General features: G+C 41.5%; 2 protein-coding genes across 6 annotated transcripts in view; both read left to right on the forward strand.

Annotated features, from left to right (window-relative positions):
- The window catches only part of CASP8AP2 (caspase 8 associated protein 2), a 29,311-nt gene extending 17,616 nt beyond the window's left edge, over nt 1–11,695 (forward strand). For 4 of the 5 annotated variants that reach the window (XM_040983778.1, XM_040983774.1, XM_040983776.1 and 1 more), the window contains 4 exons: nt 698–3,806; nt 7,369–7,468; nt 8,362–8,459; nt 11,066–11,695. In XM_040983778.1, coding sequence (XP_040839712.1) covers nt 698–3,806; nt 7,369–7,468; nt 8,362–8,418 — 3,266 coding nt within the window. In that variant the 3' untranslated portion in view covers nt 8,419–8,459; nt 11,066–11,695. The remainder of the gene's footprint in view (nt 1–697; nt 3,807–7,368; nt 7,469–8,361; nt 8,460–11,065) is intronic. The other variant, XM_040983775.1, reaches the window with a different exon arrangement.
- A 12,047-nt stretch (nt 11,696–23,742) lies between these two features.
- GJA10 (gap junction protein alpha 10) lies at nt 23,743–25,284 on the forward strand. Its single transcript, XM_040983084.1, is given in 3 exon segments — nt 23,743–25,203; nt 25,206–25,249; nt 25,251–25,284. Coding segments are annotated over 3 exon segments (1,539 nt in total).
- Nucleotides 25,285–27,987: the final 2,703 nt, after the last annotated feature.

Here is a 27,987-nt window from a genome sequence, read left to right on the forward strand (position 1 = left end):
AAATTTTATGGATTGTGTCTTTTAAAATTTTTTATTGATTTATTTGAAATGCAGAGCAAAACTGAAGAAGAAACAGACGATCCATGCAGTAATTCACTCCTTCATTGGCCACACAAAATAGGCCAAAGCTAGGAGCCAAGAATTCTGTCCTGCTCTCTCATGTGGATGTCAGGGGCCTGAGTACTTGGGCTATCTTTATCGTCTTCCTAGGCACATTAGCTGGAAGATTGATTGGAAGCCAGTATTCAAACGAGCACTCAACATGGGATGCTGGTGCCATAAAGATTGTGTTAACTCGCTGTGCCACAACTTGTTTATTTTTTGATAACAGAAAATCTAACATCCAGATTTAGTTGTTAAGTAGAAGTGTACTTGAGCCTCCAGTTTCACTTTAAGTATTGATTCTTTATACAAGAAAAGGGAACACTGGAACAGATTGTTTCAAGTACTGCTTACTTGCTTTCAGGTACATTTTAATGTTCAAAATCATCAAATTGCAGAGTAGGTGCTGCTGTTTAAAGTAAATATGTACTGAACAGTAGGTGATTATCAGCTGGTTGATATTTATCAAAGTCCTCATTTATTACAGCATCTTTAAGTACTTTTTAAGGCCATTAAGAACCAATGAAATGAGTTTTATGCATTATCATATTGTTGTCTTTCAAAGATATATTTAATATACTTTTCTCTTTCACAGAAGAGTTTCCACCGAATTCAACATGTTCTGTCTCCCAGTCTGATCTCAATAAAGAAAACCAAAAGCCATTTTGCAAAGCTGACAAATGTGAAGTGGATTCCTGTAAGAATTCATCCTTAGATGATTTAGAAGAGGGAGAAATTAGAAGTGACAATGAAAAGTCTGAACCACACAAAAATTTTGAAAAAAGTGCCAATGCTAGAACATCTGCTGAAGTATACAACACAAAGACTAGTCCACCAAGTAGGAAAAATAATATGTCCTTGGATAGAGACAATAGGAAAACCTCTGTAAAAGTCCATCAGACCAATGGCAAATGGGGTAAAAGACCAAGTGACTCTACCAGATATTCAAAAGCGGAGAAGAAGGACAGAACAGTAAGCATCTCTAGCTTGGAGAAAATAGTTCAGATTATTACTGCACCCTCTTCTGTTCCAGAGATTATGCACATGTTAAGAATGATAAGAAAACATGTGAGGAAAAATTACATGAAATTCAAGGTCAAATTTTCATTAAGACAATTTCATGGAATTATTGAGTCAGCAAGTTTGAGTTTTACATCACTAATTAGACATCTTGACTTATCTAAAATCTCTAAGTCAGTGATTACTTTACAGAAGAAGCTCTGTGATGTTATAGAATCCAAACTTAAGCAAGTTAAAAAGAATGGCATAGTGGATCGCTTATTTGAACAGCAAGTACCAGATATGAAAAAAAAATTGTGGAAGTTTGTAGATGAACAACTTGATTATTTATTTGCAAAACTTAAGAAAATCTTAATGAAGTCCTGGGATTCCAATAATTTTGGAAATGACAGTGACAAAGGAAAGCTTGATAAAAGAAGTAAAGAGAAAGTAGAATATTCAAATTGTCAGAAAGGTAATGTGGAAAACTCCAACAAAGAAATGCCGAAAGAAAAATTGCCAAAACCAGGGGACCCTGTTCGCTTGAAGTCTCTCTTGGAAAGTGAAAATTTTGAGGAAGAATACCAAGACCAAAATAACACCAGTGTTAACACAGTAAAGCATGATACCAAAAAAAGCAACAACTGCTTTGATAATGTGAAGAACTTTCCACCAGAAGAACATGCTTTGCAACTAAATTGTCCAAGTACCCCAACGCTGGGCAAACCTGAAAGCAGTGCCTCAAAGGAAGCACAGACATCCCAGCATGCCACTTTGAAACCAGAACGGAGTTTTGAGATCCTCACTGAGCAGCAAGCATCTAGCCTTACTTTTAATTTGGTGAGCGACGCACAGATGGGTGAAATATTTAAGAGTTTATTGCAAGGTTCTGATCTTTTGGACAACAGTGTTAATTGTACTGAAAAAACTGAGTGGGAGTTAAAGACTCCAGAAAAACAGTTGCTAGAGAGCCTTAAGTGTGAATCCATGCCAGCCTGCACAACAGAGGAGTTGGTTTCAGAGGTGGCCTCTCCATGTCCTAAAGTGATTAGTGATGATAATTGGTCATTGTTATCTGACAAAGGTCCAGCTCTGTCTTCAGGACTTTCATTGCCAGTGCATCCAGATGTGTTGGACGAAAGTTGTATGTTTGAAGTGTCTACTAATATAGCTTTAGGTAAAGATACTATGTGTAGTTCAGAAAAGAGTAAAGCCTGCATTTCTTCTATACTTCTTGAAGATCTAGCAGTATCTTTAACAGTACCGTCCCCTTTGAAATCAGACGGTCATCTTAGTTTCTTGAAGCCTGAAGGTTTGTCTAATTCAACACCTGAAGAAGTCCTCAGTGCCCATTTTAGTGAGGATGCCTTACTCGAGGAAGAGGATGCTTCTGAGCAAGACATTCATTTAGCTCTGGAGTCTGATAATTCGAGCAGTAAATCGAGCTGTTCTTCATCGTGGACAAGCCGCTCTGCTGCTCCAGGGTTTCAGTACCACCCCAATCTGCCAATGCATGCTGTGATCATGGAAAAGTCCAACGATCATTTCATCGTGAAAATCCGGCGTGCAGCACCATGCACCTCCCCTGCTCCTCAGCACAGGGTGCTGACTGACGAGTCCTTGGCCTCTTTGCCCAGTGTTGGAAAGGAAGTGGAGGAAGCAGCAGAGAAAGAGTATGTTTCATGTCAGGACACTGTTACTAAATCTGTAGAAGAATTGGAAAATTCCAGCAAAAATGTTGATGGCAGTAACTCAACTCCTGAAGGACAGAATGCTAGGACACAACCACAGGTGCCTGACATATATGACTTTCTTAAAGATGCTTCATGTAAGGCCAATGGCAGTAACGAAGTGACTGATGAGTGTTTCAAGTTACATCAGGATTGGGAACCAAAAGTTCCTGAACGCATTGAAGAACTTCCTTCAATAGAAGAAATCCCACACTCTGTTGAGGATCACCTTCCAAATACATACATCGACCTGACCAAAGTTCCAATTACTGAGACCAAAAACTTGGGGGACTTGATAGAAGCAACAGTTTTAAATATTGATCAGTTGAGATCTTCTGGAGACAATTTAAATCAAAATGCTCACATTTTAGGTAATTCTTTGCAGTCCGATACTGTGAGTGCTTTTATTGATTTGACACAGGATGCTTCAAGTGAGAGTAAAAGTGAAAGTAACCATTCGGCATCAGCTGCTGAGGGACTGGGATGCCAGGTGATATGTGTAGATGAAGAAAAGTGTAAGGAAGAAAGGGTGCAAGTGGCAAGCAGGCCTTTGAAATGCCTTCCTGAGAAAGTCTGTATTGATTTGACCACAGAACCTCCTGACTCATGTGAGCTAAACGATGACTTAAAATCACAGCCAGCGTCAAATTCTGGTAATCCAGAGTTGCCTGAGACTTTGGATAATGCTCATAAAAAGAGAAAAAACCTTTGTGAACTAAGTCAGTCTTCTCAGAAAAAACAAAGAAAGGAAACAGACTTCCCTAACAGGGAGAAGACCAAGAAACTTATTCAAGAGAATGGTGAAGTTTCCCAAAAGAAAGCCAGTAAGAAGAGGGCCCCTATTGGGAATAAAGATGCTCCATTAAATGCCAGCCCAGGGATTAAGGACTCATCAGCAGAGCTCATCACTTCCACCAGCCTTTCAGCAAGGAATATCGTCAAAAAGAAAGGAGAAATTATAGTTTCCTGGACAAGGTAAGCATTGTGAGATTTAAATTATGAGGAAATTTTGAGAGATTAGAAATTGTAGTTTCATGCCATTCTAAAAAAGTGTGATGACTAAATGGCCCAATTTGAATATACGTTCCAGGGGTCAGTCCTGCGATATTCTAGGACGGTGGCTTTTGGCCAGTGGTGTGCGTTAACACCAGATAGCGTTTTTTTATTGTGCTTTAGCCTCACCTTTTTAGTTTAAAAGAATTGTTTCATTTGGAAGTAATGAATAACATTTTTAAAGAGATGACTGGTGGTAAAAGAGTAATTTGATTATTCCTCTAAATGTAAAAATCTCCAGTTTTATAAGTAGATTGTACTTTTCATTGTTGTGTGTATGAGAGACTTTTTTAAGAAGTTGAGATCCGGGGCAGCATCATGACATAGTAGGCTAAGCTGCCTACATCCCTTATGGGTGCCAGTTTCTGTCCTGGCTGTTCCACTTCTTTTTTTTTTTTGTTTTTGTTTTTGTTTTTACTGACTTTAATATATGTCTTTTATCTTTTGCTGATGTTTATTTTACATGGTTGAGAAGGATACATACCCATATAGATCAGGGTGGGGAGGTTCAAGGAATGGGGGAAATGAGACAATTAAATTGTTTCCATTTTTTTTTTCTCTTCCTGTATTTGGATGTGAGGGGAGAGTAAGGGATAGGGTGCCCTTAGCACTGGCTGCTCCACTTCTGATCCAGCTCCCTTTTACCCTGGGGAAGTAGTATAGAATGGCTCAAGTCCTTAGGACCCTGCACATGTGTGTACAGGGTTCCAATCCTCCACTGCTTTCCCGGGCCATAGTAGAGAGCTGGGTCAGAAGTGGAGTAGCGGGCCCGGCAGTGTGGCCTCGTGGCTAAAGTCCTCGCCTTGAACACGCCGGGATCCCGTATGGTCACCAGTTCTAATTCTGGCAGCTCCACTTCCCATCCAGCTCCCTGCTTGTGGCCTGGGAAAGCAGTTGAGGATGGCCCAAAGCTTTGGGATCCTGCACCCGAGTGGGAGACCTGGAGGAAATTCCCGGCTCCTGGCTCCGGATTGGCACAGCACCAGCTGTTGCGCTCACTTGGGGAGTGAATCATCGGACGGAAGATTTTATTCTATCTCTCCTCTCTGTATATCTGACTTTGTAATAAAAATAAAATAAATCTTTAAAAAAAAAAAAGAAGTGGAGTAGCCAGGACACAAACTGGCACCCATGTGAAATGTTTACAATTGCAGGTGGAGGATTAGTCCGTTGAGCCATTGCACTTGCTCCTCTCATTCTCTTTCCTGCTCTATAAATCTGCTTTTCCAATCAGTCTTTTTTTTTTCTCTAAGATTTATTTCATTTTTTTTGGAAAGGCAGATTTACAGAGAGGAGAGACAGAGAGAAAGATAATCCATATGCTGGTTCACTCCCCAAGTGGCCACAATGGCCAGAGCTGAGCCGATCCAAAGCCAGGAGAGGCTGCTGTTCCCAAGACTTTGGGCCATTATCTACTGCTTTCTCAGGCTACAGGTAGGTGCTGGGTGGGAAGTGGAGCACAAACTGATGCCCATATGGGATCCCAGGATGTGCAAAGTGTGGATTTAGCCACTGGGCCCCTGCACCAGGCCATAAAGTAAATCTTTTTTTTTTTTTTTTTTTTTTTTTAAAGATTTATTTTTATTATTTTTTCATTGGAAAGGCGGATATACAGAGAGGAGAGACAGAGAGGAAGATCTTCCGTCCGATGATTCACTCCCCAAGTGAGCGCAACAGGCCGATACTATGCCGATCTGAAGCCAGGAGCCTCTTCTGGGTCTCCCACGCGGGTGCAGGTTCCCAAAGCTTTTGGGCCGTCCTCGACTGCTTTCCCAGGCCACAGGCAGGGAGCTGGAAGGGAAGCAGGGCTGCCGGGATTAGAACCGGCGCCCATATGGGATCCCGGGCGTGCAAGGCGAGGACCTTTAACCACTTGCGCCACCGCGCCGGGCCCTAAAGTAAATCTTAAAACAAAAAAGTTTAGATCCTAAGATCCCAGTTTAAATGAGAAGGTTGTGACCATTGGACTAGAGCTGGACAATGTTCATAGCTGATTAAATACTCAATGAGGGAACTTGGTTTTCTTAAGCCTAGTGGTCAGTTTTCTTTAAAATGACAGCCCTTAAATCCTCAATTCAGGAAACTCATACAGGGTAGAATGAATTATCCGACAGGATGCAGTAAACAGACATTCAGATCAAGTTGAAAAGTTTGAGATAGAGGCTGGTGTTGTGGCGTATTGGGGAAAGCCACCACCTGCAGCACCAGCATCCCATGTTGGTGCTCGTTGAAATCCCGACTGATCTGCTTGGGGTCCAGCTTCCTGCTCATGGCCTGGGAATGTCAACGAAAGATGGCCCGAATGCCTGAGCCCACACGGAAAACCTGGATGAAGCTCCTGGCCTGTGCCTGGCCCAGCCATGGAAAGCACCTCTTTCCTCTTAACTCTTCCAATTAAATAAATATTAAAGAAAAAGCAAAAAGCAGATCTAGGATTGAGTGGAGCAGGACTATTTTGGTGCCTGTTATTCTGCTTCTTATGTCTATGATCATTTGGAGGACCTCTTTTTAAAGCAGTGAATATGTTAACGGTAGAATTTTTTTAAAACCTGATTACTTAAAAGCTTTTAAGTCATTAGAAACATTAAACATTAGAAAAATAACATTTTGTATACAGAAAAATTGGTGCAGATATGAGCTTGGGGTCAAGTTATCTCTAACTCATTTCTTATAAGTATTCATTGTCTATATTTTGATATATGTAGGCTTAAAAATTTTTTTAAATTTATTTTAGATGTTTATGATATAGGTTTTAATAAATGTAATTTTTCCTTTTTTTCACTGTTTATTTATTTATTTTTCACATTTTATTATTATTGCTATCATTTTACGATACAATTCCATATTCCCTTATCCCCTCCCAATTCCCTCCCCACCCCCCCAGTTCCTTTATATCATTACTAACATATAGTTCTTCATACTCAATCATATGTTCATCATTGCGGGCATGGACAATGGCAGAGAGTCCAGAATCCTATTGTCAAAATATAATATAAACAGTTTCACTGTAAGTCCATCTTTGTCTGGAAACAGAGATGCCGACCACACTGCATCCTCACATCTGGTTGTTAGTCTCCATTACATAACTACTGTACATTCCCTTAAATGAAAAATCATGATACAAAGTCAACAATAAAAACAAAAATAGAAATTTACAATTTGCCTCTTCCAAACCTGCTCTACAAATGATGCTTCAAGATGTTCTCTTGTTAGAGAAGAGGAATAGCACCTACCAAAACCAAAGGCAAACGGGAAGAACATCCCAGTAAAATGACAATAGAAGACTAAATCAATGAACAACCCATTCCTAAAATGACAGGACCAAAGTACCACCTATGTATATTTAACTCTAAATGTAAATTGCTTAATAAATGTAATTTTAATAAAAAAAATTTTACACCATTTATCAACATTAAGCCAGTAGCATTTTTATAATGTTTCCACAGTAGTGTATAAATGCTAAATATGCTTTTTTCTTCCCCAGAAATGATGACCGGGAAATTTTGTTGGAGTGTCAGAAGAGAGGGCCATCATTGAAGACATTTACAAATTTAGCTGTTAAATTGAATAAAAATCTCAATCAGGTAACTATATAAGTTTTATATTTCTACTGATGCAAAGATGTTGCTGTCCCACTTTCTTAATTTTTAGCATATTAAATACATAGATATAATTAGTCAAGTTCTTTAATAGCATGCCTCCATGTAGAACTATTAATAAGCTGGTGATTGTGGAAGAATTGTGACTACATTTTTTTCTCCGTGTCTTTTTTTAAGATTTATTTGTTTTTTATTACAAAGTCAGATATACAGAAAGAGAGACAGAGAGGAAGATCTTCTGTCTGATGGTTTATTACTCCCCAAGCGGCTGCAATGGCTGGAGCTGAGCCAATCTGAAGCTAAGAGTCTGAAGCCTCTTCTGGGTCTCCCACACGGGTGCAGGGTCCCAAGGCTTTGGGGCGTCCTCTACTGCTTTCTCAGGCCACAAACAGGAAGCTGGATGGGAAGTGGGGCCGCTGGCATTTGAACTGATGATGTTTTGCTTGTTTAATGAGATAGTAATGAATATTAAAAGTTATGTGATAGTTATATAATGATATGTAATATAATGATATATAATGTAATATAAAATGTTTTGTGGAAGGATTCATTAGTTATAAAGAGGGCAGGATGTGGTGGGTGCAGTGGTTGTTACTGCTTGGGTCACCTTCATCCCATATCAGATTGCCTGCCTGGAGTACTAGCTTCCCTGCTTCTGGTTCAGCTTCCTGCTAATGCTACCATCTATTTCCAGGCTCTGGCTGTGGCTTGGGCTACTACTCCTGGCTATTGGGGTCATTTGGAGAATGATCCAGCAGCTAGAAGATAGCTCTCCACCTGTCCATCTCAGCCTGTCAAATAAAAATGAAAATAAGATTTTTAAAAATCATTGAAAAAAATTTGATATAATTATGAGTAATACTAATTTTTTTTTTCAGGTCTCAGAAAGATTCCAGCAACTAATGAAGCTCTTTGAAAAGTCAAAATGCAGGTAGTAAATGGTGGTACTACAGGAGACTCACAAAGTAAATGTTTGGTAAGTGTAGTGGTGCACTGAATGGCCTGGTAGTCACGGAAGAGCTGCGTGGTGAGCAAGAGACATGTAGTTGGGTTCCTACTCCTGTCACAGGTTGCAGGATGGTTGGTTACGGGCATCTCGGATCACATCAGCTGCGGGGATGTGCCCATATCAAAGCCTGCTGCAGTTCAGATCAGCATGGCATCGCTCCTCAACCCTCTGATTGCTGCTAAGTCCAAGGTTGGGGGAAACCCTTTTGGTGACTAATAATAGGTTTTTTTGTAGTTGAAGAGGAAATATTCTTGACTAGCAGGATGTTTCAAAACCAGTGATGTCTGTATAGTCACTGTAATTTAATATTTCTTATTTTAACTTAGGAGTACTGAATAGTTTACAGTATGAAACTTCTGAAGTTGAAGTCCTTTGCTATCCAAATAAGTGGCATGGTTTATTGTATTAAACTATTACTAATGTTCACAGACATGTTTCCCAGTTTGTCTTTTTTTGTATAAGCTTATTAAGATGATGGTACTTGACTAATTAGTTTTTTTTTTAAATAAGACATTAGCCAACTGCTTAGGATTCTGGACTTTTATGTTGAAAAAATGGTGAAGATTATATAGATATCTATATATTTACATATATATCAGTGTATTGCTTGGTTTGTAATCTTTATTACATGAATGTAGAACGCCCAGTTTCACAGTAAGTTTGGGAGGCAGGTGTTTTCTGGAACAATGGAGATGCCAGTTGAGATGTGCACTTCCTGCATTCCATGTTACAGTGTCTAGGTTCAAATTCTGGTTCCCGTTCCAGTTCCTCTTCCTGCCAGTGTGCACATTGTGTGGCACTGGTTATGATGGCTCAAGGCTTGCGTCCCTGCCATCCCTATGGGAGCTGTCAGTTGAGTTCTGGGCTGTTGTTTTTGTCTTGGCGCTGGCTGTTGTGGGCTTTTGGGGCATGGACCAGTGGATGGGTGATTTTTATGTGTCTCTGCCTGTGTTTCAAATAAAATGAAAATAAAAACACTTAAACATTGAGTTAAACTTGGATAAAAACTGTATTTGGACACAGATCACGGTGTGAAGGGCTCTGAACATTTTTGAGCTATAAACTTCCATTTCAGCCCCAATGTGAATGAATATCTTAATTTGTTGATTTCCACACCAACTGATTTGCTAGTGATGAGCTCTTCAAAAGATGTTTGGTGGTTTATTGTAAAGTATAGATTCTGTTTTTATGGGAATACTTCCAAGAAGTTCATGAAAATGAAATTAAAAGTTTTATCTTGGCTCCCCCAAATTTAAAATATGCATGAGATTTCTCAAAAAAAAAAAACCACATAAAAATACATATTGTGAAAAAGCTGCATGGATTTCAATTTTTTTGCACCCAAATAACATATTTTTTAAAAAAAATTTACATTATGTTCTTAGAATTGTTTCTAAAATATTTTTTTTTAAAGATTTATTTATTTGTTAGAAAGATATACAGAGAGGAGAAGAGACGGAGAGGAAGATCTTCCCTGTGATGATTCACTCCCCAAGTGAGCGCAATGGCCGGTACTGCGCCGAGCCAAAGCCAGGAGCCAGGAACTTCTTCTGGGTATCCCACATGGGTGCAGGGTCCCAAAGCTTTGGGCCGTCCTCGACTGCTTTCCCAGGTCACAAGCAGGGAGCTTGGATGGGAAGTGGAGTTGCTGGTATTAGAACCACCGCCCATATGGGATCCTGGCGTGTTCAAGGCGAGGACTTTAGCTGCTAGGCCATGCCGCTGGGCCCCTAAAATTAACATTTTAAAGGCAGAGTAACAGGCACAAACAGAAAGAGAGAGATCTTTTTTCTGCTAGTTGGCTCCCAGTTGGCCCCAGCAGTCAGAATGGAAGTTCCAAGCTCCAGAGCTTAATCTCATCTCCCGTCTGGGTGGCAGGGCCCGAGTTCTTGGCTCGTGAATAGTAGCAGGAAACTGCACTGGAAGTGCGGCAGCCCGGACCAGGCGCTCTGATACGGAATTGCAAGCAGCAGCTTAGCCTGTCACACCACACCACTCCGACTTGCAACGTTCGATATAGTCATAATGGAGAGTGAAACACTGGGAAGTTGAAGAAGTGTGTTGTAAAGAACTTTTTTTTTTTTAAGCTAAGATAATAGGGACTTGGAGTTTTTAGAATTACTGTGTCTTAAGATACTGTTTTCAACAAATGTCAGCAGTGTTTTTACACGAATGTTTTCTTAAAATATGACTTGCATTCTCTTCTAAGAATGTAAATTCATGAAAGAAATAACATGTCTGGGAATATGCTTATTACCTTAAATTACCTAAATGCATTGTAAATCTCAGATCATTAATTTTACAAATTTAAACTTTTTTCAGTGAATTTGGGATTGTATTTGTTTGCATAATGACACATGTAATAGAGTGTTTCTTTCCTACCTTGTCCCTTCTGGACTTTTTCCCCAGGTACTCTTGTTTTATTAAATTCTGGTCAAAAGCAGTATGATGGTTATCTCAAAACCTTTAAAATAAATATTCTCTATACAGAGCTTATTTAAAAGGTGACATTTTGTGCAAATGGTCATATCAGACGAATACAATCATAACTTGAGCATTTTTTTACATTACAGATAACTTGCTGAATTCCTTGGAGTCTAATTGGTATTGCACTCTGCACAGAAGCTTCGCATCCTTCAGATGTTTTAAATGAGGAACTAGAGGAGGCTTTCTTTCATTTTGATTAGTGGGTAACTGTCTCCGTTTGCTATTAATTACTGACTACAGTCTCAGGTCAGCACATACAGGTTTTTAGTCATCTGTCTTGATTTGCTCACCTGTTAATGGTCAGAATATTTACTTTTAAACATGTTAGAACTTACCAAAATGAAAGCAACAGTGATGCAGAATTGAAAATTTAGTTTTGATATTTGAAAGAAGTCACTTTCTTTTGTGGATTTTTTATAACAGTTTTGTAGCCTTTTAAACAAGCCACCAGTTTGTTTTCACCCATTTTTTATTTGTTTTTATAATTGCCTCTGCTCATTTTGGTAAATTGTAAATTTAAACAATGTATTTGTAAATATGTATAATTATAATGATGTAAAATACTTTATATATACATGTATGTATTTGTGTATATACACAGACATAAATGGTTTTGCCTACCCAAGGATTTTTTAATCTGTATAGACTTTGTATAAAGTTTGCTTTCAGTAATAGTAATGTACAATAAAACCATGAAAAGTTCTGTTATATTTCAATTAAAATGTTTATTTGTTTTTTGAATATTGAAGCAAAGTTTAATGAAAAAAAGCAATGAAGAGAGTACACTTGCCAGATCAGGCAGGCATTCCAGTAAAGAATGGAGAACCTAGAATGTTGGTTTTAATGTGTTTATGCCTGGGTCCCTTAACTCATGGGAGGAACGCAGGTTCTTTTTTTTTTTTTCTTTAAAGATTTATTTATTTTTATTGGAAAGACAGAGAGGAAGATCTTCCGTCTGATGGTTCACTCCCCAAGTTGTGACTGCAACGGCTGGAGCTGAGCCAATCCAAAGCCAGAAGCCTCTTGGGTCTCCTGCCCGGGTGCAGGGTCCCAATGCTCTAGGCCGTCCTCACCTGCTTTCCTGGAGCATATCCTGCTGGAGCTGGATGGGAAGCAGGGCCGCCAGGATTAGAACTGGCGCCCATACAAGATCTCGGCGCATTCAAGGCAAAGACTTTAGCTGCTACGTTATTGCGCTGTGCCCCAGATTGAGTTCTGAGCTTCTGCTTAAGGCCTACCCCCAATCCAGCTGTGGTGGACATTTTATATCTATTTAAATTGTTATTCAACTGTAACACCATAATAAAAACATTGAGATTTGGAAGAAATTAGCAGAAAGTCTAGGGGATAATACAAAAGCTAGGGGAATAATAGTGGTCAGATCCTTTGGTAGGACATGTTGAAGGGGATTTTTTTTTTTTTAACATCAAGTGATGGACATTTGGCATAGTAGTTTAGGCGTGCCTCTTTAGAGCCAGTGTTTTGTAGGGGTAAGGCCCCTCCCTGCCTGTGACACTGGCAATCCCCAGGGTACCAGTTCCAGATTTGACTGTTCCATTCCAAGCCAGCTCTCTGTTGATGTCCCTGGGAAAACAGCAGAGAATGGCCCATGTGCTTGGACCTCTACATGTGTTTGGGAGACATCAAAAAGCTCCAGCCTGTTTACTGTGGCCTAGAGCATGCCTGACAATTGCTCATACCTGGGTAGTGAGCCAGCGGCTTGAAAAACTCTTTCTATGCTTCTTATTCTTTCTAATTATGGCTTTCAAATAAATGAATCTTATTTTTTAAAAAGATTTACTTATTTTTATTGGAAAGGCAGATTTACAGAGAGAAGGAGAGACAGAGAGGAAGATCTTCCAGATGGTTCACTCCCAGGTGGCCTCAGTGACTGGAGCTGAGCCAATCTGGAGCCAGGAGCCAGGAGCTTCTTCCAGGTCTTCCACACAGGTACAGGGTCCCAAGGCTTTGAGGCCATGCTTGACTGCGCTCCCAAGCGAGAAGCAGGGAGCTGGATGGGAAGCAGAGCAGCCAGGACACAAACCAGTGCCCATATGGGATACAGGTGCAAGCACTAGCCACTAGGCTACCATGCCAGAAACTCAAATAAATATTAAAAAGAAATAAAAACGTTGTATCTCTTATTGCAGTGCCTGGGTTCGAATTCCAGCTCCACTTCCAATTCCCCCGTCCTGTTAACACACACTCTGGGATGCAGCAGGTGACGGCTCAGATGGCTGGTCTCCTATAGGAGACCTGGTGAGTTCCTGACTCCTGGCTGTTGGAGGCATTCGGGAAGTGCACCAGTAGATGGAGGATCCTTGTCCTTCTGCCTGTCAAATATTTTATTTTTTTCAAATGTGCATCACTCTGGAGCAGCTACTGTAGTTGGATTCACCACATGAGTAAGGTAGTCATTCTAAGACCTTTTACTTTCCTGCACAGGAGCTGAGATAAGTAGTATTACCTCACAACTTCGAAGTCTTATTAGAAGCACTGATCGAAACAGTTGTCTTAATGATGAAGTGTTGTATTTTGAGGGGAAGGGATTAAACATTCCATTTTGTTTCTTTTATATGTATTATTTGCTTTGGATGTTTTAATTTTTTACCTTTTGTCTCCATTCTCTTGATAATTTTGTTTTTGGATACTTTTTATTGTCTGTGCTTACCCTAGGGAATATAAATCAGTACTATCAAAGTCTAAGTGTTGGGCCCTCCTTTCTTGACTTACTTTTTGAGGGTTTTGACTGCCAATTGCCTTGTCAGTTTTACCCCACAAGAAAGAGTTACAGAGAGAAGAATAAACAGAAATTGTTGATCTGCTGGTTCATTCCCCAAATGACCACAACTGCCATGCTTGGAGCAGGTGGAAACGAGTATTGCAGAGATCCGTCTGAGTCTCCTACGTGGGTGGCAGGGGTTCAGATAATGGGCCATATGTTTTCTGAAATGGGTTAGTTAGCAGGGAGCTGGATCAGAAATAGAGCACTGGGATTTCAACCTACTTGGTGGCTGAACAAGCTAATCCTCCACCTGCAAGCGCCGACATCACATATGGGTACTGGTTTCAGTCCTAGCTGCTCTTCTTCCGATCCAATCCCTTCTTATGGGCTGAGAGAACAGTGGAGGATGGCCCAAGTCTTTGGGCCCCTGTGTCGACTTGGAAGACCCCGAAGAACCTCCTGGCTCCTGGCTTTTACCTTCCGATCAGCTCAGGTCCTGCTGTTGTAGCTGTATGGTGAATGAAACAGTGTAAGGAAGATTCCACTCCCTGTAAATCTGCCTTTCAAATGAAGATAAATCTTTTTTTTTTTTTTTTTTAAATGCTGGCATTGTGTGTACCTGTTCAACCCATAGCTGCTCTGCTTCCTATCTAGCTCCTCTGGGGAAGCTGTGGAAGATGTTCCAAATGCTTGGGCCCCTGTCACCTACTTGGGAGACCTGGAGGCCACTCTGGCCTCTTGACCTGTGCCTGGCCCAGCCTTGAGCATTGCCTTTGGGGGAGTGAGCCCATATGAGCTATCGGCCGTCCTCCACTGCTTTTTCAGGCCATCAGCAGGGAGCTGGATGGGAAACAGAGCTGGCACACACTCTGGTGCCTGTTTGGGATCCCTGCACATGCAAGGCGAGGACTAGCCACTAGGCTACCACTCTGGGCCAAGATTTCATTTTTCTTCTTTAAAAGATTTAGCTATTTTTAAAAAAGATTTTATTTTTGGGCCCGGCGTGGTGGCGCAAGTGGTTAAGGTCCTCACCTTGCACGCCCGGGATCCCATATGGGCGCCGGTTCTATCCCGGCAGCCCCTCTTCCCTTCCAGCTCCCTGCCTGTGGCCTGGGAAAGCAGTCGAGGACGGCCCAAAGCTTTGGGACCCTGCACCCATGTGGGAGACCCGGAAGAGGCTCCTGGCTTTGGACCGGCCGTTGCGCTCACTTGGGGAGTGAATCATCGGAGGGAAGATCTTCCTCTCTGTATATCCGCCTTTCCAATAAAAAAAAAAATAAAATAAATCTTAAAAAAAAAAAAGATTTTATTTTTATTGGAAAGTCAGATATACAAAGAAGAGGAGAGACAGGAAGATCTGTCCATTGATTCACTCCCCAAGTGGCCAAAACAACCCGAGCTGCGCTGATCTGAAGTCCAGCCTGGAACCTTTTCTGGAGCTAACACACTGTGGCAGGATCCCAAGGCTTCGGGTGGCCCTCCACTGCCTTCCTAGGACCCAGATCTGCGCTGGGCCCAGATTTAGCTATTTTTGAAAGATTTATAGAGAATTTAACTATTTTGAAAGATTTATAGAGGAGAGACAGATCTTCCATCCACTGGTTCACTCCTCAAAGGCTGGAGCAGAGTCCATCTAAAGCCAGGAGCTTCTTTCGCGTCTTCCCCCATGGATACAAGGGGCCCAAGAACTTCAGTCATGTTTCAATGCTTTCTGGATCGAAAATGGAACTGCTGGGACATGAACCAGGGCCATACGGGATGCCGGCGCTGCAGGCTGTAGTTTGCAGGTTTTATGCCACATCATCAGCCCTGTAATAGTGCTCTAACAAATACCTTGTTTTCATATCATATGTTTTGTTTCATTGATGTGGTACAAAGATTTAAGGAATATCTGCAATGCCTTAATTATAAGTGAATCAGGAAAATACGTTTGGCTTAACTATCAGGACATCTCTGGAGAGTGAAATGCTGGAGTCCAGCTCCGGCCAATTCAGAACTTGTGAGGGGTGCGCGGTTTAGGCATAAAGAGAAAAGAAACGGATCACTACAGTTTCAGTATCATAATGGACAATGCAAGAAAGCTGTCCCCCTTTATACATTAACCCTCACAAGCTCTGGCACAGACTTTTGATGTCATGGTCAAGTGGGTATTTTCAAGAATAATTGCTGTTTCACCTAAAAGCTCAATAGAAGTTCTCAATAGATGCTGCATATCAATCAGTAACACATTCCTACTACAATCCTCATTCTACAACTTAATGTTGAATTAGTTAAAGGAAGAAATGCATCACAAAAATAGGGGAACCTAAAGATCAAGGATGGTCAATGGGGCCAGCCGAGACAGAGACAGCATGGATTTAAAAAGCCATTATTAGCAACATTAACCTCCAGGCTCACATTGCTAGTGAAAAACCAACTCCTCAGCAAACAATATTTGAATGGATTATAGAATTCTTTCGTGGGGTGGTCCGGTGTCCATGCAAAGGAAAGTAGAGTTGCATTCTGGTGGTTGTAGAGACATCTGCTTGGCCCTGCCTGCAACAGAACAATATTCTTCACACCTTCGTGTCTCCCACATCCACTGCATGGACCCCAGCAGTGAACTAAGAAATGGAGGACCCCTATGACTCTGTGTAACTCTGATTTCCAAAATAAATAAAAATATTTCACCATTTATTAAACTTAATAATTGCTGTATTTAAATTTCCCTGTTGTGTCTGAGCAGATTCCAATCTATGTTCTTTGCCTTATAAGTACTGGGATTGTTCTGGAACAATATTGCAAATAGGTCCTCAACTGAGTTTTGGTTTGGAGCAAGTAGGAAGTACAGTTGGTAAATCTTTGGTCTGCCACGCTTGGCATGTGTGTTTTATCATTTAAAGGAAGCCAGTGGATGGGGATGCTGTCTCAGCATATGAGAGCTCTGGTCCTCTGCCTCTCAAATAAAAAGTGATCAGATTGAGTTATCTGCTGGAAATTTCAAAAATATACAAGCTGGCATTTGGTTCGGCTGGTAAGACACCACTTTTCATGCCTCTGTCCTGTGCCTGATTGGGTTTGATTTCCAGTCTGCTTCGAATTTCAGCTTCCCGCATATACACACTACAAAGAGTGGGTGCTGGCCCAAGTGCCTGCGTCGCTGCCACCCACCGCGGATCTGGATGGAGTTCTGTGCTCTTGCCTTCAGACTGGTCCAGGTCTTAACAACTAGGCCTTTGCAGGAGTCAATCAGCACAGGGGAGATACATACAAAATTTAAAAACTGGAAGCTAGTGTGTGGCATACTGGGTAAAGCTACTTCTTCCTCTCTCTCTCTCCTCTCTTTCCAATAAAAACAAATCTCTAAAAAAAAAAAAGGTGATATTCTTCGGTCAGCATTTTTTTTTAAATGAAGATTTATTTTTTAGGGGCCTGGTGTGATAGCCTAGTGGGTAATCCCTAGCCTTGCATACTCCAGCATCCTTTATCAGTGTTGGTTTATGTCCCAGCTTTCCACTTCCTATCTAGCTCCCTGCTTGTGAAAGCAATAGAGGATGGCCCAAAGACTTGGCACCTTGCATCTGCATGGGAGACCATGAAGAAGCTCCTGGTTCCTGGCATTGGATTGGCTCAGCTCTGGCCATTGTAGCCATCTGTGGAGTAAACCTGTGGACAGATCTTTCTCCTATGTATAAATATGCTTTTCTGATGAAAATAAATCTTTAAAAAGAAATACTAGTGGAGGGGCCTGGCGTGATAGCATAGCAGCTAAAGTCTTCGACCTGAACGCATCCAGATCCTATATGGGTGCTAGTTTTAATCCCTGCAATCCCGCTTCCCATCCAGCTCCCTGCCTGTGGCCTGGGAAAGCAGTCGAGGATGGCCCAAAAGCCTTGGGACCCTGTACCTATGTGGGAGATCTTGAAGAGGTTCATGTCTTCTGTCTTCAGATCAACTTGGCTCTCCCTATTGTAGCCATTTGGGAGGTGATCCAGTGGATAGATCTTTCTCTGATCTTCTCTCTGTAAACCCACCTTTCTAATAAAAATAATAAATAAATCTTAAGAAAAAGGCAGAGATACAGAGAGATCTTGCATTTACTGGTTCACTCTTCAAATGGCCGAAACACCTGAACTGGATTGGTCTGGAGCTGGAAACTAGGAGCTTCTTTGAGGTTTTCCATATGGAAGCAGGGAAGAGCCCAAGGCCTTGAGCCAGCCTCTGCTAGTTTCTTAGGCCTTTATCAAGAAACTGCATTGGAAATGGAGCAGCTGGGACTCAAACTAGTTCCCATGTGGGTTACCAGTGCAGTAGGTGGAGAATTAGCGTATGCGTGCCAACAGCTGACCTTAAGAATGAATCTTGTGGGGCCCAGCGCGGTGGCGCAAGTGGTTAAAGGTCCTCGCCTTGCACGCCCGGGATCCCATATGGGTGCCGGTTCTAATCCCGGCAGCCCTGCTTCCCTTCCAGCTCCCTGCCTGTGGCCCGGGAAAGCAGTCGAGGACAGCCCAAAGCTTTGGGACCCTGCACCCGCGTGGGAGACCCGGAAGAGGCTCCTGGCTTCGGATAGGCATAGTATCGGCCCGTTGCGCTCACTTGGGGAGTGAATCATCGGACGGAAGATCTTCCTCTCTGTCTCTCCTCTCTGTATATCCGCCTTTCCAATAAAAAATAATAAAAATAAATCTTTAAAAAAAAAAAAAGAATGAATCTTGTGTCTGTTGGTTTATTCTCAAAATGTCAGGGCTGAACTAGGAAGAAGTCCAGTCTGAACCCCAAGTCCCCAAGCCGTTACCTGCTGCATCGTAGAGTGTACCTCAGCAGGAAGCTGGACCAGAAACAGAGATACCCCAATAGGGGATGCAGGTAGTAAGCAGTGGCCAACTGTGACAGAAGGCCACCACCGCCTATCTACTTTCCATTCCTGTTTTTTTTTTTTTTAATTTATGTTTTTGTTGAAAAGGCATATGTACAGAGAGAAGGAGAGACAGAAGGATCTTCCATCTGCTGGCTCTTTCTCCAAGTGGCTGCAATGGCTGGAGCTGAGCTGATCAGAAACCAGGAGCCTTTTCTGGGTCTCCCACGGGGGTACAGGGTGCCCAAAGTTTGGGCCATCCTCCACTATGTTTCCCAGGCTACAAGCAGGGAGCTGGAAGGGAAGTGGAACAGCTTGGACACAAACTGGCCCCCATGTGGGATCCTGGTGGTTACAAGGCTAGGACTTTAATCACTAGGCTACTGCACCAACCCCTGTTTTCTTTAAAAGCAATTGTGGGCTGGAGTTGGAATGAAGTGGGTCAAGCCAATATCTGTGACGCCAGCATCCCCTATTGGTGCTGATTCATGTCCTGTCTGCTTCACTTCTGATTTGTCTCCCCCTGCTGATGGCTTGGCAGAAAGCAGCAGCAGATGGACCAAGTTCTTGGACCCCTGCTTCCCATAAGAAAGGGCTGATGAAGCTCCTGCCTCCCGGCTTTGGCCTGCCCCAGTCCTGGGCTCTGTGCCATGTAGGAAATAAACCAATATATGGAAGATCCCTGACTGTAACTCTTTCCAAGTGAATAAATAATTCTTTAGACACAAAATTTAATGAAAAAAAATGTCTAAAAATAGAATAGGCAGATGACACTGATGAACTATCAGTTTCATGCATTTCTCAAATTTTTTTTATGGAAATGGACAGCCTAGAAATGTGGTCAAGAGCTGTCTGTGATTTGACTCAGTCTTTGGGTTCTAGTTGCACATTTGCTGTGAACCCCTCCACAAGGGCTGTATGACTGTCTACTTGAGATGTGACTGGTGGACATTCCTACAGCAGAGTGGGAATTAGGCAAACAGCTCTCCTGTCTGCATCAAGTAAGTCATTTGGCTTTTCTGCAATTGGAATTCTTTCTCTACAAAAATCAGACCCAGTTTCTAAGACTACTACTGGATTTCAGACTATTAAGATTTTTTCCCTCAGCTATTGATCAGCCTAGCAGAATTGCTAGAATGAATTGCTAGAATACAGAGAGGCACAGCACCCACCCTATCAGTGCTCAAAAAAATGCTTACTTTTTTGAGACATTTCTGCTATTAGCATGGCATGATTTACAAGAACACTCTTTTTGTGTGTCATCTCATTAATATTTATTCACAGTTCATGAGGCCACACTCACCCCAGGTAGTTATTTATATCACTGGACATGACTCATTGATCTGTGAATATCGATTCCCAGGGAGATCAGTGGACTGAAAGAAATGTACTCAAACTCAAATCACTGTAATCACAAATGAAAAAGGAGAATCCATATTTCTTTTACTTTTCACATCCACGTATGACATATGGGAAGGATCCCAGCTTGGTGTCAGAGAAAAACAGTGTAAGAAAATTGCAGAAAACCAACCTAAAAATGTGAACCTTGGGGAAGGACTGAATTGCATTTCATTGATCAGATTACTGTTCTTATTCTGGGTTAGGGCCCCACAACCAGCTGACCAAAGCCTTTATATCTGCAACCAGCAGCAGTTGTTGCACAACTGAGCCACGCATGGTCCAGGTTAAAGGTTCTGTGAGCCCGTCTGACTTTGGTTCTTCCAGAAGGTAAGTGGTAGATATGCAGCCTCTTAGAGAAATCTATGGGAAGTCCCTACGAGGGCAGAGTGATTTGAACTGAAACAAAGGAAAGGATAACCTGCCTTTAATGTGGTAGGTGTTACATTAGTATTTAGTAATAAAGGAAGCTGTACGACTCTATTTCTAAGTCCCACAGTCATTTAGTGGTAGAAAGTACTTAGGGGTGCTTGTCTAAAGGGCTCTGCTCATGCATGCAAATATGTAAGACTGTGGTTCTGCTTTTCATTTAGACACCATTTTCCTTTATTTACTGCTTTAAAATAGCTTCCATGTTTTAAAGTGATAGAAGTAAAAAGAAGCAAAATTTGGTTTTGGTTTACTAAATACAGGACATGTTAATTGAAATGAGTTAGCTTTTTCTCTTCTGGGTTTTTAGATAAAATAGAAGCTCCAGAACTTAAAAGAAAATTATGCTTAAAAGAAAATTATGACAAAAGACCTTAATTCTTTTTATCATTTTTAAAATTTTGAACCATAACATAGGGTTTGGGAATTCCCTATGTTCTTTCCAAATTCCCATCCCGACTGATTTTCCCCACATTATTACAGTAGTATAGTCCATCTTAATTCTTTAAAATGGGATAGTACTTAGTAAATGATCGCCTTAGTTCATGTGATATGCCTGAAATTTTAAAAGAAATTTCTTATTACCTCTGTGAGATTTACACAGGTATATATATACTAGAAAAAGACAAACATTTCTAGTTTTTTTCTTTTCCTTTTTATTCCTTCTTTTCCTTCAAATGTCCTGTATATTATTCCCAACTCCCACCTACCTGAGGTAGGCTATATTAACTTCCTACTGTGTATCCTCCATTTTTTTATACTTGTATAGTCAAATACACACGTACCTACATTTGATATACAAGAAGTCTTTTAAAAAGTTTATGGAAAATGAAAAAAAAAACTATGCAAGATTCTGAATGCTTTTGATACAAAGCACCTTTTTATTTTAGATTATTTTTATTTGAAAGGGTTACAGAAATAGTTACACACACACACAGAGTCTTCCATCTGCTGGCCTACTCCTAGATGCTTGCAAAGGGCTAGGGTTGGGTAAGGTCAAAGTCAGGAACCAGGAATTTCATCCAGGTCTCATATAGGTTACAGAGGCCCCAAAAATGTGAGCCATCTTCTGTTTTTCTCATTGTGTTCCTAGAAAGATGGATTGGAAATAGAGCAGCTGGGACACAAGATGGCACCCATTTGGGACATTGGTGGCACAAGCAGCAATTTTAGCCACTACCCAACAAAGCTGGCCCCCAAAATTTATCTTTTAATTTCATTTTCCATGATCTTTTTAAAAAAGATTTATTTATTTATATTGCAAAGTCAGATATATACAAAGAAGAGGAGAGACAAAAATATCTTTTGTTTGATGATTCACTCCCCATGTGACCTTAATGGCTGGTGCAGCGCCAATCCAAAGCCAGGAGCCAGGAACTTCCTCCAGGTCTGACCTGCAGAGATGCAGGGTCCCAAGACTTTGGGCGGTCCTTGACTGCTTTTCCGGGCCACAAGCAGGGAGCAGGATGGGAAGCAGGGCTGCCAAGATTAGAACAGGCGCCTATATGGGATCCTGGTGTGTGCAAGGCGAGGACCTTCACCACTATGCCATCGTGCCAGGCCCTCAATTTTTATATCTAATACTTTATTCCAACTGGAAGGAGGAAATAGAGGACTTCACTTTTATTTTTTGTGTTTTTGTCTTTTTGTTCTTGGATTCTTTTTACATTATTGGGAGTTGTTAGTGATCAATTTATATGCAGTAAAATGTGAAAGTTTCGTTAATGCCTCTTTTTTTGGAAAGATTTATGTATTTTTACTTAAGGCAGAGTTACAGAGAGGAGGGATACAGAGATCTCTCATCTGCTGGTTCACTCCCCACATTACTACAGACTGTTGCTGAACACATCTAAAGCCAGGAGTTTCTTCCAGGTTTTCCACATGAGTACAGGGGCCAAAGGACTTGGGGGAATCTTTGATTGCCTTCCCAGGCACATTCATAGGGAGCTGGAATGGAAGTGAAGCAGTAAGGACTTAAATCAGTGTGCATGTGGGATGTTGGCATCACAGGTAAAGGCTTAACCTACAATGCCACAGCACCAGGTCCAACGCCTGTTTCAAATGAGTTTTCTGCCACTTTTAAATTTTGATTTAAAAGTTTCCTTGGGTTCACTCACTGAAATAGCTGCAATGGCCAGAGCTGAGCTGACCTGAAGCCAGGAGCTTCATCTGGTTCTCCAGCATGAGTGCAGGGGCACAAGCACTTGGGCCATCTGCTGCTGCTTTCTCAAGCTCATTAACGGAGTGCTGGGTCAGAAGTGGAGCAGCTGGCACTTGAACTGGTGCTCATTTGGGATCTGGCATCACAGAGGGAGACTTAAGCTACTATGCCATGGCGCTGGCCCAACTACTGCATATTTAACCTCATCGAACCTTTCAAAACAATAGTTTTTCAGGGTAAATAAAAAGAAATTTGTTCATGTTAGCTATGCCTTGATTCTTTCTCAGATTCCGGGCTTGCTTTAGAAACAGATTATGGTAACTTTTCTTTTAAGTGAGCAAAAATACACGAAAATTATGATGTTCCAGATGTAACTTAGTTGATGTAATCATGTGTAATTGCTGATACTGTCTCTTTATCTGGCTAATCTTTACTGTTATCCTAATCTGAGCCAGTTCCTAAAGAATTACTTGACTGATTTCTATTTCATTTATACTTTGTCTCATAGTTAAAGCATGAATATGTTATGAAGATCTACTCTGGTTTTCTGATTGTTATTTCAATGATAGAGTCAAAGAATCAAGTTTTAAAATGAAAAGGCAATTCAGTTCATTATTATGGTTAAATGACTTCTGTGTGCACAGACCAGAATGCAAAGAATGAGGATCTACAAGGGATGTAGCTTTCCAAGAGAAGGGACATAGGACAAAAATATCTTGAAATTCATTTAGGCACAGTGCCAAATGACTACAGGAATTTAAGAGAGGGAAAAATAACTCTGACATGGGATGATTGGGGGAGGTTTTCTGAGAAGCTGAGGCTTATTTAAGATCATGTCACATGTGTGGTAAATGGGACATCTTGTAGGATGAGAACAACGAGAATTACAGAATGGAAATACATTGTACAGAGGCCAGAAACACAATAAAATGACAAGCTGCTATGGGTGAGAGTATAAGGAAATAGGATACAAACTGGGACACATTGTGGAAAAGTTTTGTGTTTCTTTTTTGTTAAAAAAAAACCCTGCTATTACTTGTAAGCATCAAATATCATCAAGCATAAACCTAAATATTACGGCTAGAAAGTTCTTCATCACTTGCTGACATGAAAAAAGAACCTGGTATACTTGTGAGCTTATATGCCAGTCTACATAATATACACAAGTGTTATTAACCTCAGTATTTTCTCCATATTTCAGACAGTGTCTCTAACCATGGGGGATTGGAACCTATTGGGTGGCATCCTAGAGGAAGTCCACTCCCACTCAACCATAGTGGGGAAAATCTGGCTGACCATCCTCTTCATCTTCCGAATGCTGGTTCTTGGTGTGGCTGCTGAGGATGTCTGGGATGATGAGCAGTCAGCATTTGCCTGCAACACACAGCAGCCAGGCTGCAACAATATCTGTTATGATGATGCTTTCCCTATCTCTTTGATCAGGTTCTGGGTTTTACAAATCATCTTCGTGTCTTCTCCTTCACTCGTGTATATGGGCCATGCACTTTACAGACTCAGAGACTTTGAGAAAGAGAGGCAAAGGAAGAAGTCATACCTCAGAGCCCAGATTGAGAATCCAGAACTTAACATAGAAGAGCAGCAAAGGATAGAGAGGGAACTGAGGAGGTTGGAAGAACAGAAGAGGATCCATAAAGTCCCTCTGAAAGGATGTCTACTGCGCACTTATGTCTTACACATCTTGACCAGATCTGTGTTGGAAGTAGGGTTTATGATAGGCCAATATATTCTCTATGGGTTTCAAATGTATCCCCTTTACAAGTGTACTCAACCTCCTTGCCCCAATGCAGTGGACTGCTTTGTATCTAGGCCCACGGAGAAGACCATTTTCATGCTCTTTATGCACAGCATTGCAGCCATCTCCTTGCTACTCAATATACTGGAAATATTTCATCTAGGTGTCAGGAAAATAATGAAGGCACTTTATGAGAAATCCAGCAGTGAGTGTGTTGAGAATGAAAGAGGCCCTCCATTCCAGTTGAGGAAATATTCAGTGGCTCAGCAGTGTATGATTTGCTCTTCCTTGCCAGAAAGAATCTCTTTACTTCAAGCCAATAACCAGCAGCAAGGAATCCGAGTCAATGTTCCAAAGTCTAAAGCCATGTGGCAAATCCCACAGCCCAGGCAATCTGAGGCAGATTCTTCCTTTAGCAAGAAAGAGTGGGCTGAGAAGGAACAGCACAACGGACAGCTCCATGTCCATAGCCCTTGTCCCCATGAGGCCAGGCCCAGAATTCAGCACCTGGGACAGCAACCAGACCATTCCTCCTTTGCCCTACGGAATACAGCTACCCAGTCTTGGCCAGATACAACAACTGCCTCGAGACACTGTCCAGTCTATGCAGCAGGGACCTGGAAGCAGCCCCAGGACGTGGAGCCCTCAGGCGAGCCTGCCACAGATTTGCACAGCTACTGCCGAGACAGTGACAGCAGTGTGAAAGAGAGTGGGGGCTGGGTGGACAAACCACATCCAGGCAGCCGCAAGGCCAGCTTTTTGTCTAGACTATTGTCTGAAAAGGCACAGCTACAAAGTGACTTGGGAAGCTCAGGTTCTCAAAACAGCTCCTGTTTGAATTTTTCACATCGGGAGAACAGTTCCTCACCTGTGCTTTCCATTACTGGGCACAAAACGTCAATGGTAAGTAAAGAGGACCAACCGTACTGATCATGGGACTGTCACAAGAGGTGTTCCACTCTGCCTGCCTCTCTCCCTTTTCTCCTTCCTGGTTTGTGTGTTTAGAGAGGAGACTGACTCATGGAGAGCTAAATTCATTCAATATATTCAGCTATATTCAATCAAGAAAGTAAAATCTGCAGAAAGCTTAGATTATTCCTATATCTCTGTTAAGTGCTGGTATATAAATGCACAAAATACAGTTTCTTAACATCAGAGGGCTCAAATGAGATCATTATACAGATAAACATATAAATGTGATTAAACATGTTCTAATGTGCCATGTCAGTGGAAGTGGATGCCTTGGGGAGAGACTGAATCACTTTTGTAGGATGATCCATGAAAAGCTTAGAGTTGAAGCTCCTTTGGACCGTATTTGGGTGATGTGGCAAGTTTCTTCAGAACAGGGAAGACTGGATTCATGAAGAAGGCTATGCTGGTTGAAGGATCAGCGTAGACAGACTGAAAGGCGTGACCCAGGCTCAGGGCTCTCTGGGGACCTGAAGATGCCTAGAGAGATGGGAGGCTGGTGGGGGAAGGCTGAGAAGTGGCTGTGGATGTCTTGTGAGGAGGTAATATAAAAACCCCTAGAGAATGCAAATCAGAAAAAAAGCTGAATCAATGAGGCACCTCAGAAAGCTCTTTCTTGCACTATGTGGAATATGAATCTGAGGAGAGTATCTTTTGTAACCTTCGGTTGCCCTCATCTCACTGAGGCAGGAGGGTGTACTCTATTACTTTATCACCTCTGGCATTTAAAAATCATTTACAAATATTTGGTGATATATTTCACATAGACTAGAAGTCAATATTGTATCGATTTTAATTCTGTTCTCTGAAAAGCCACTGTGAGAGCAATGCTCCCTGGCTATTGTAAAACATAACGAATGTTTACTGTGGCTTCTTCTCAGTTCTGGAACAAAGGATGAACAAAGTGTTCCACTCACTCCTGACAAAGTCTTCCGGTTTGAAAGAAAACCTCGTGTCTGATGGGAAAGTGTCCCAGTTGAGCTCACTCACTTATTTCTTCCTTTGCTTCATTTTTTTGGAGGGGTTGATAACAACTGAAACTGTGTACCACAATTTCCTGCCTCCCAGGGATTTAGAGACATTGTTACCACTGCACTAAACAAAGCCTTATTTCAACTAGAATCACCTGCCTACTCCACCTATGTTCACATCCTCTCTGACCAGCCATCTACCTACAAGACTATGTGCAGGGATGAGTGTCTGAAATTCGTTTGTGAAGTCAGCAAGACAACCCCCACCATTTCCCCTCCTGTGTGGAAAGCAGTTTTGAATCTGCAGAGAATCAAAGAACAAATAGTTTTCAGTGGAGACAGATGTTTGCAATCCTTCAGCTTATCTTTTTAGAAAAGCCAACCCACCTCAGTTTGGAAAAAAGATGATAAAGTTGATGGGCTTTCTTTAATTTTTTCCCCCCATATGGAAACTTATCTCCCTAAGTGTAAATAAAAATCAAAAATCATTTTCATGTGGGAGGGAGATGCATCACTAACCTTCTTATAAATACAGGACATAAAAGGCTAATCAGGCATGTTTGATTCTGAAGGTCATAGTTTTTTTTTTTAAAGGAACAAAAATTCCATTGTACAGCAGTTGTGGGTTTACAGTAAAATTGAATGAAAATAGAGAGTTACCACATGGCCTACATAAACACGATCTTCTCTGTCACATCCGCCCCCCCCCCCTTGAACATCTCACATCAGAGTAGAGCTTTGCACAGCTGATGCAGTTTCACTAACACATTACCACCAGCAGTCAGTGTTTGCCCTGAGATTTATGTTGGTATTCTGTGGGTTGTGACAAATGTATGGCATGTGTCCACCATTAGAGCATTGTGCAGAATCGTTTCACTGGTGGGCTGACACTGGCACAGTGGGTTGAGGCATTGCATGAAACACCAGCATCCCATATTGGAGCGCTAGTTTGAGTCCTAAGTGCTCTGCTGCAGATTCAGCTTTGGACGAATGCACCTGGAAAAGCAGTGGGAGCAAGTGCTTGGGCCCTGCCACTCGCATCGGAAACCAGGATGAAGTCCCTGGTTCTGGGCTTCATCCTGGCCCATCTTTTGCAGGTATCTGGGGGGATGAGCAAGCATATAGAAGACCCCTTTCTCTTTCTTTACTCTCTCTCTCCCACATCTCCATAGATTTAAAAAATAAATATATGAATCTTAAAAAAGAATAGTTTCCCTGCCCTAAAACCTCTCTGCACTATGCCTGTTCAAAGTCCACCCAGCACTCCTCCCCACCTCCTCTGCAAGCGCTGATCTTTTATGGTTTTTCCTTTTCCAGGATTGGTCATACAGTTGAAGACTTACATTATGAAGTCTTTTCAATTGGCCCTTTTCATTTAGTTGTGTGTGGTGAAGTTTTCTCCATGCCTTTGCATGGTTTATAGCCTATTTCTTTTCATCAACGGGTCATATTTCATCATCCAGATGTACTGCAGTTCATTTACACATTCACCTGCTGAAGGACATCCTGATTGCTTTCAAGTGTGATTAAAGCTGCTGTAAAACATCCATGTGCACGTTTCACGTGGACATAATTCTCACTTCATCTGAGCATGACTACTGAGTAATATGGAAGAATGGGTTTAGTTCTGCAAGAAACTGCCAAATTGTCCTGCTTAGTGACTAACAATTTTTATGTTCACCAAAAAGCACTGATAATTCCTATTGTTTTACATTCTCACCAACATTTGATGTTGTCAGTGTTTTATGTTTTAGTCATTCTGATTTCT

Source organism: Ochotona curzoniae, unplaced genomic scaffold (assembly GCF_017591425.1).
Source record: "Ochotona curzoniae isolate NIBS_2020 unplaced genomic scaffold, NIBS_Ocur_1.0 contig_3819, whole genome shotgun sequence".
Lineage (NCBI taxonomy): Eukaryota > Metazoa > Chordata > Mammalia > Lagomorpha > Ochotonidae > Ochotona > Ochotona curzoniae.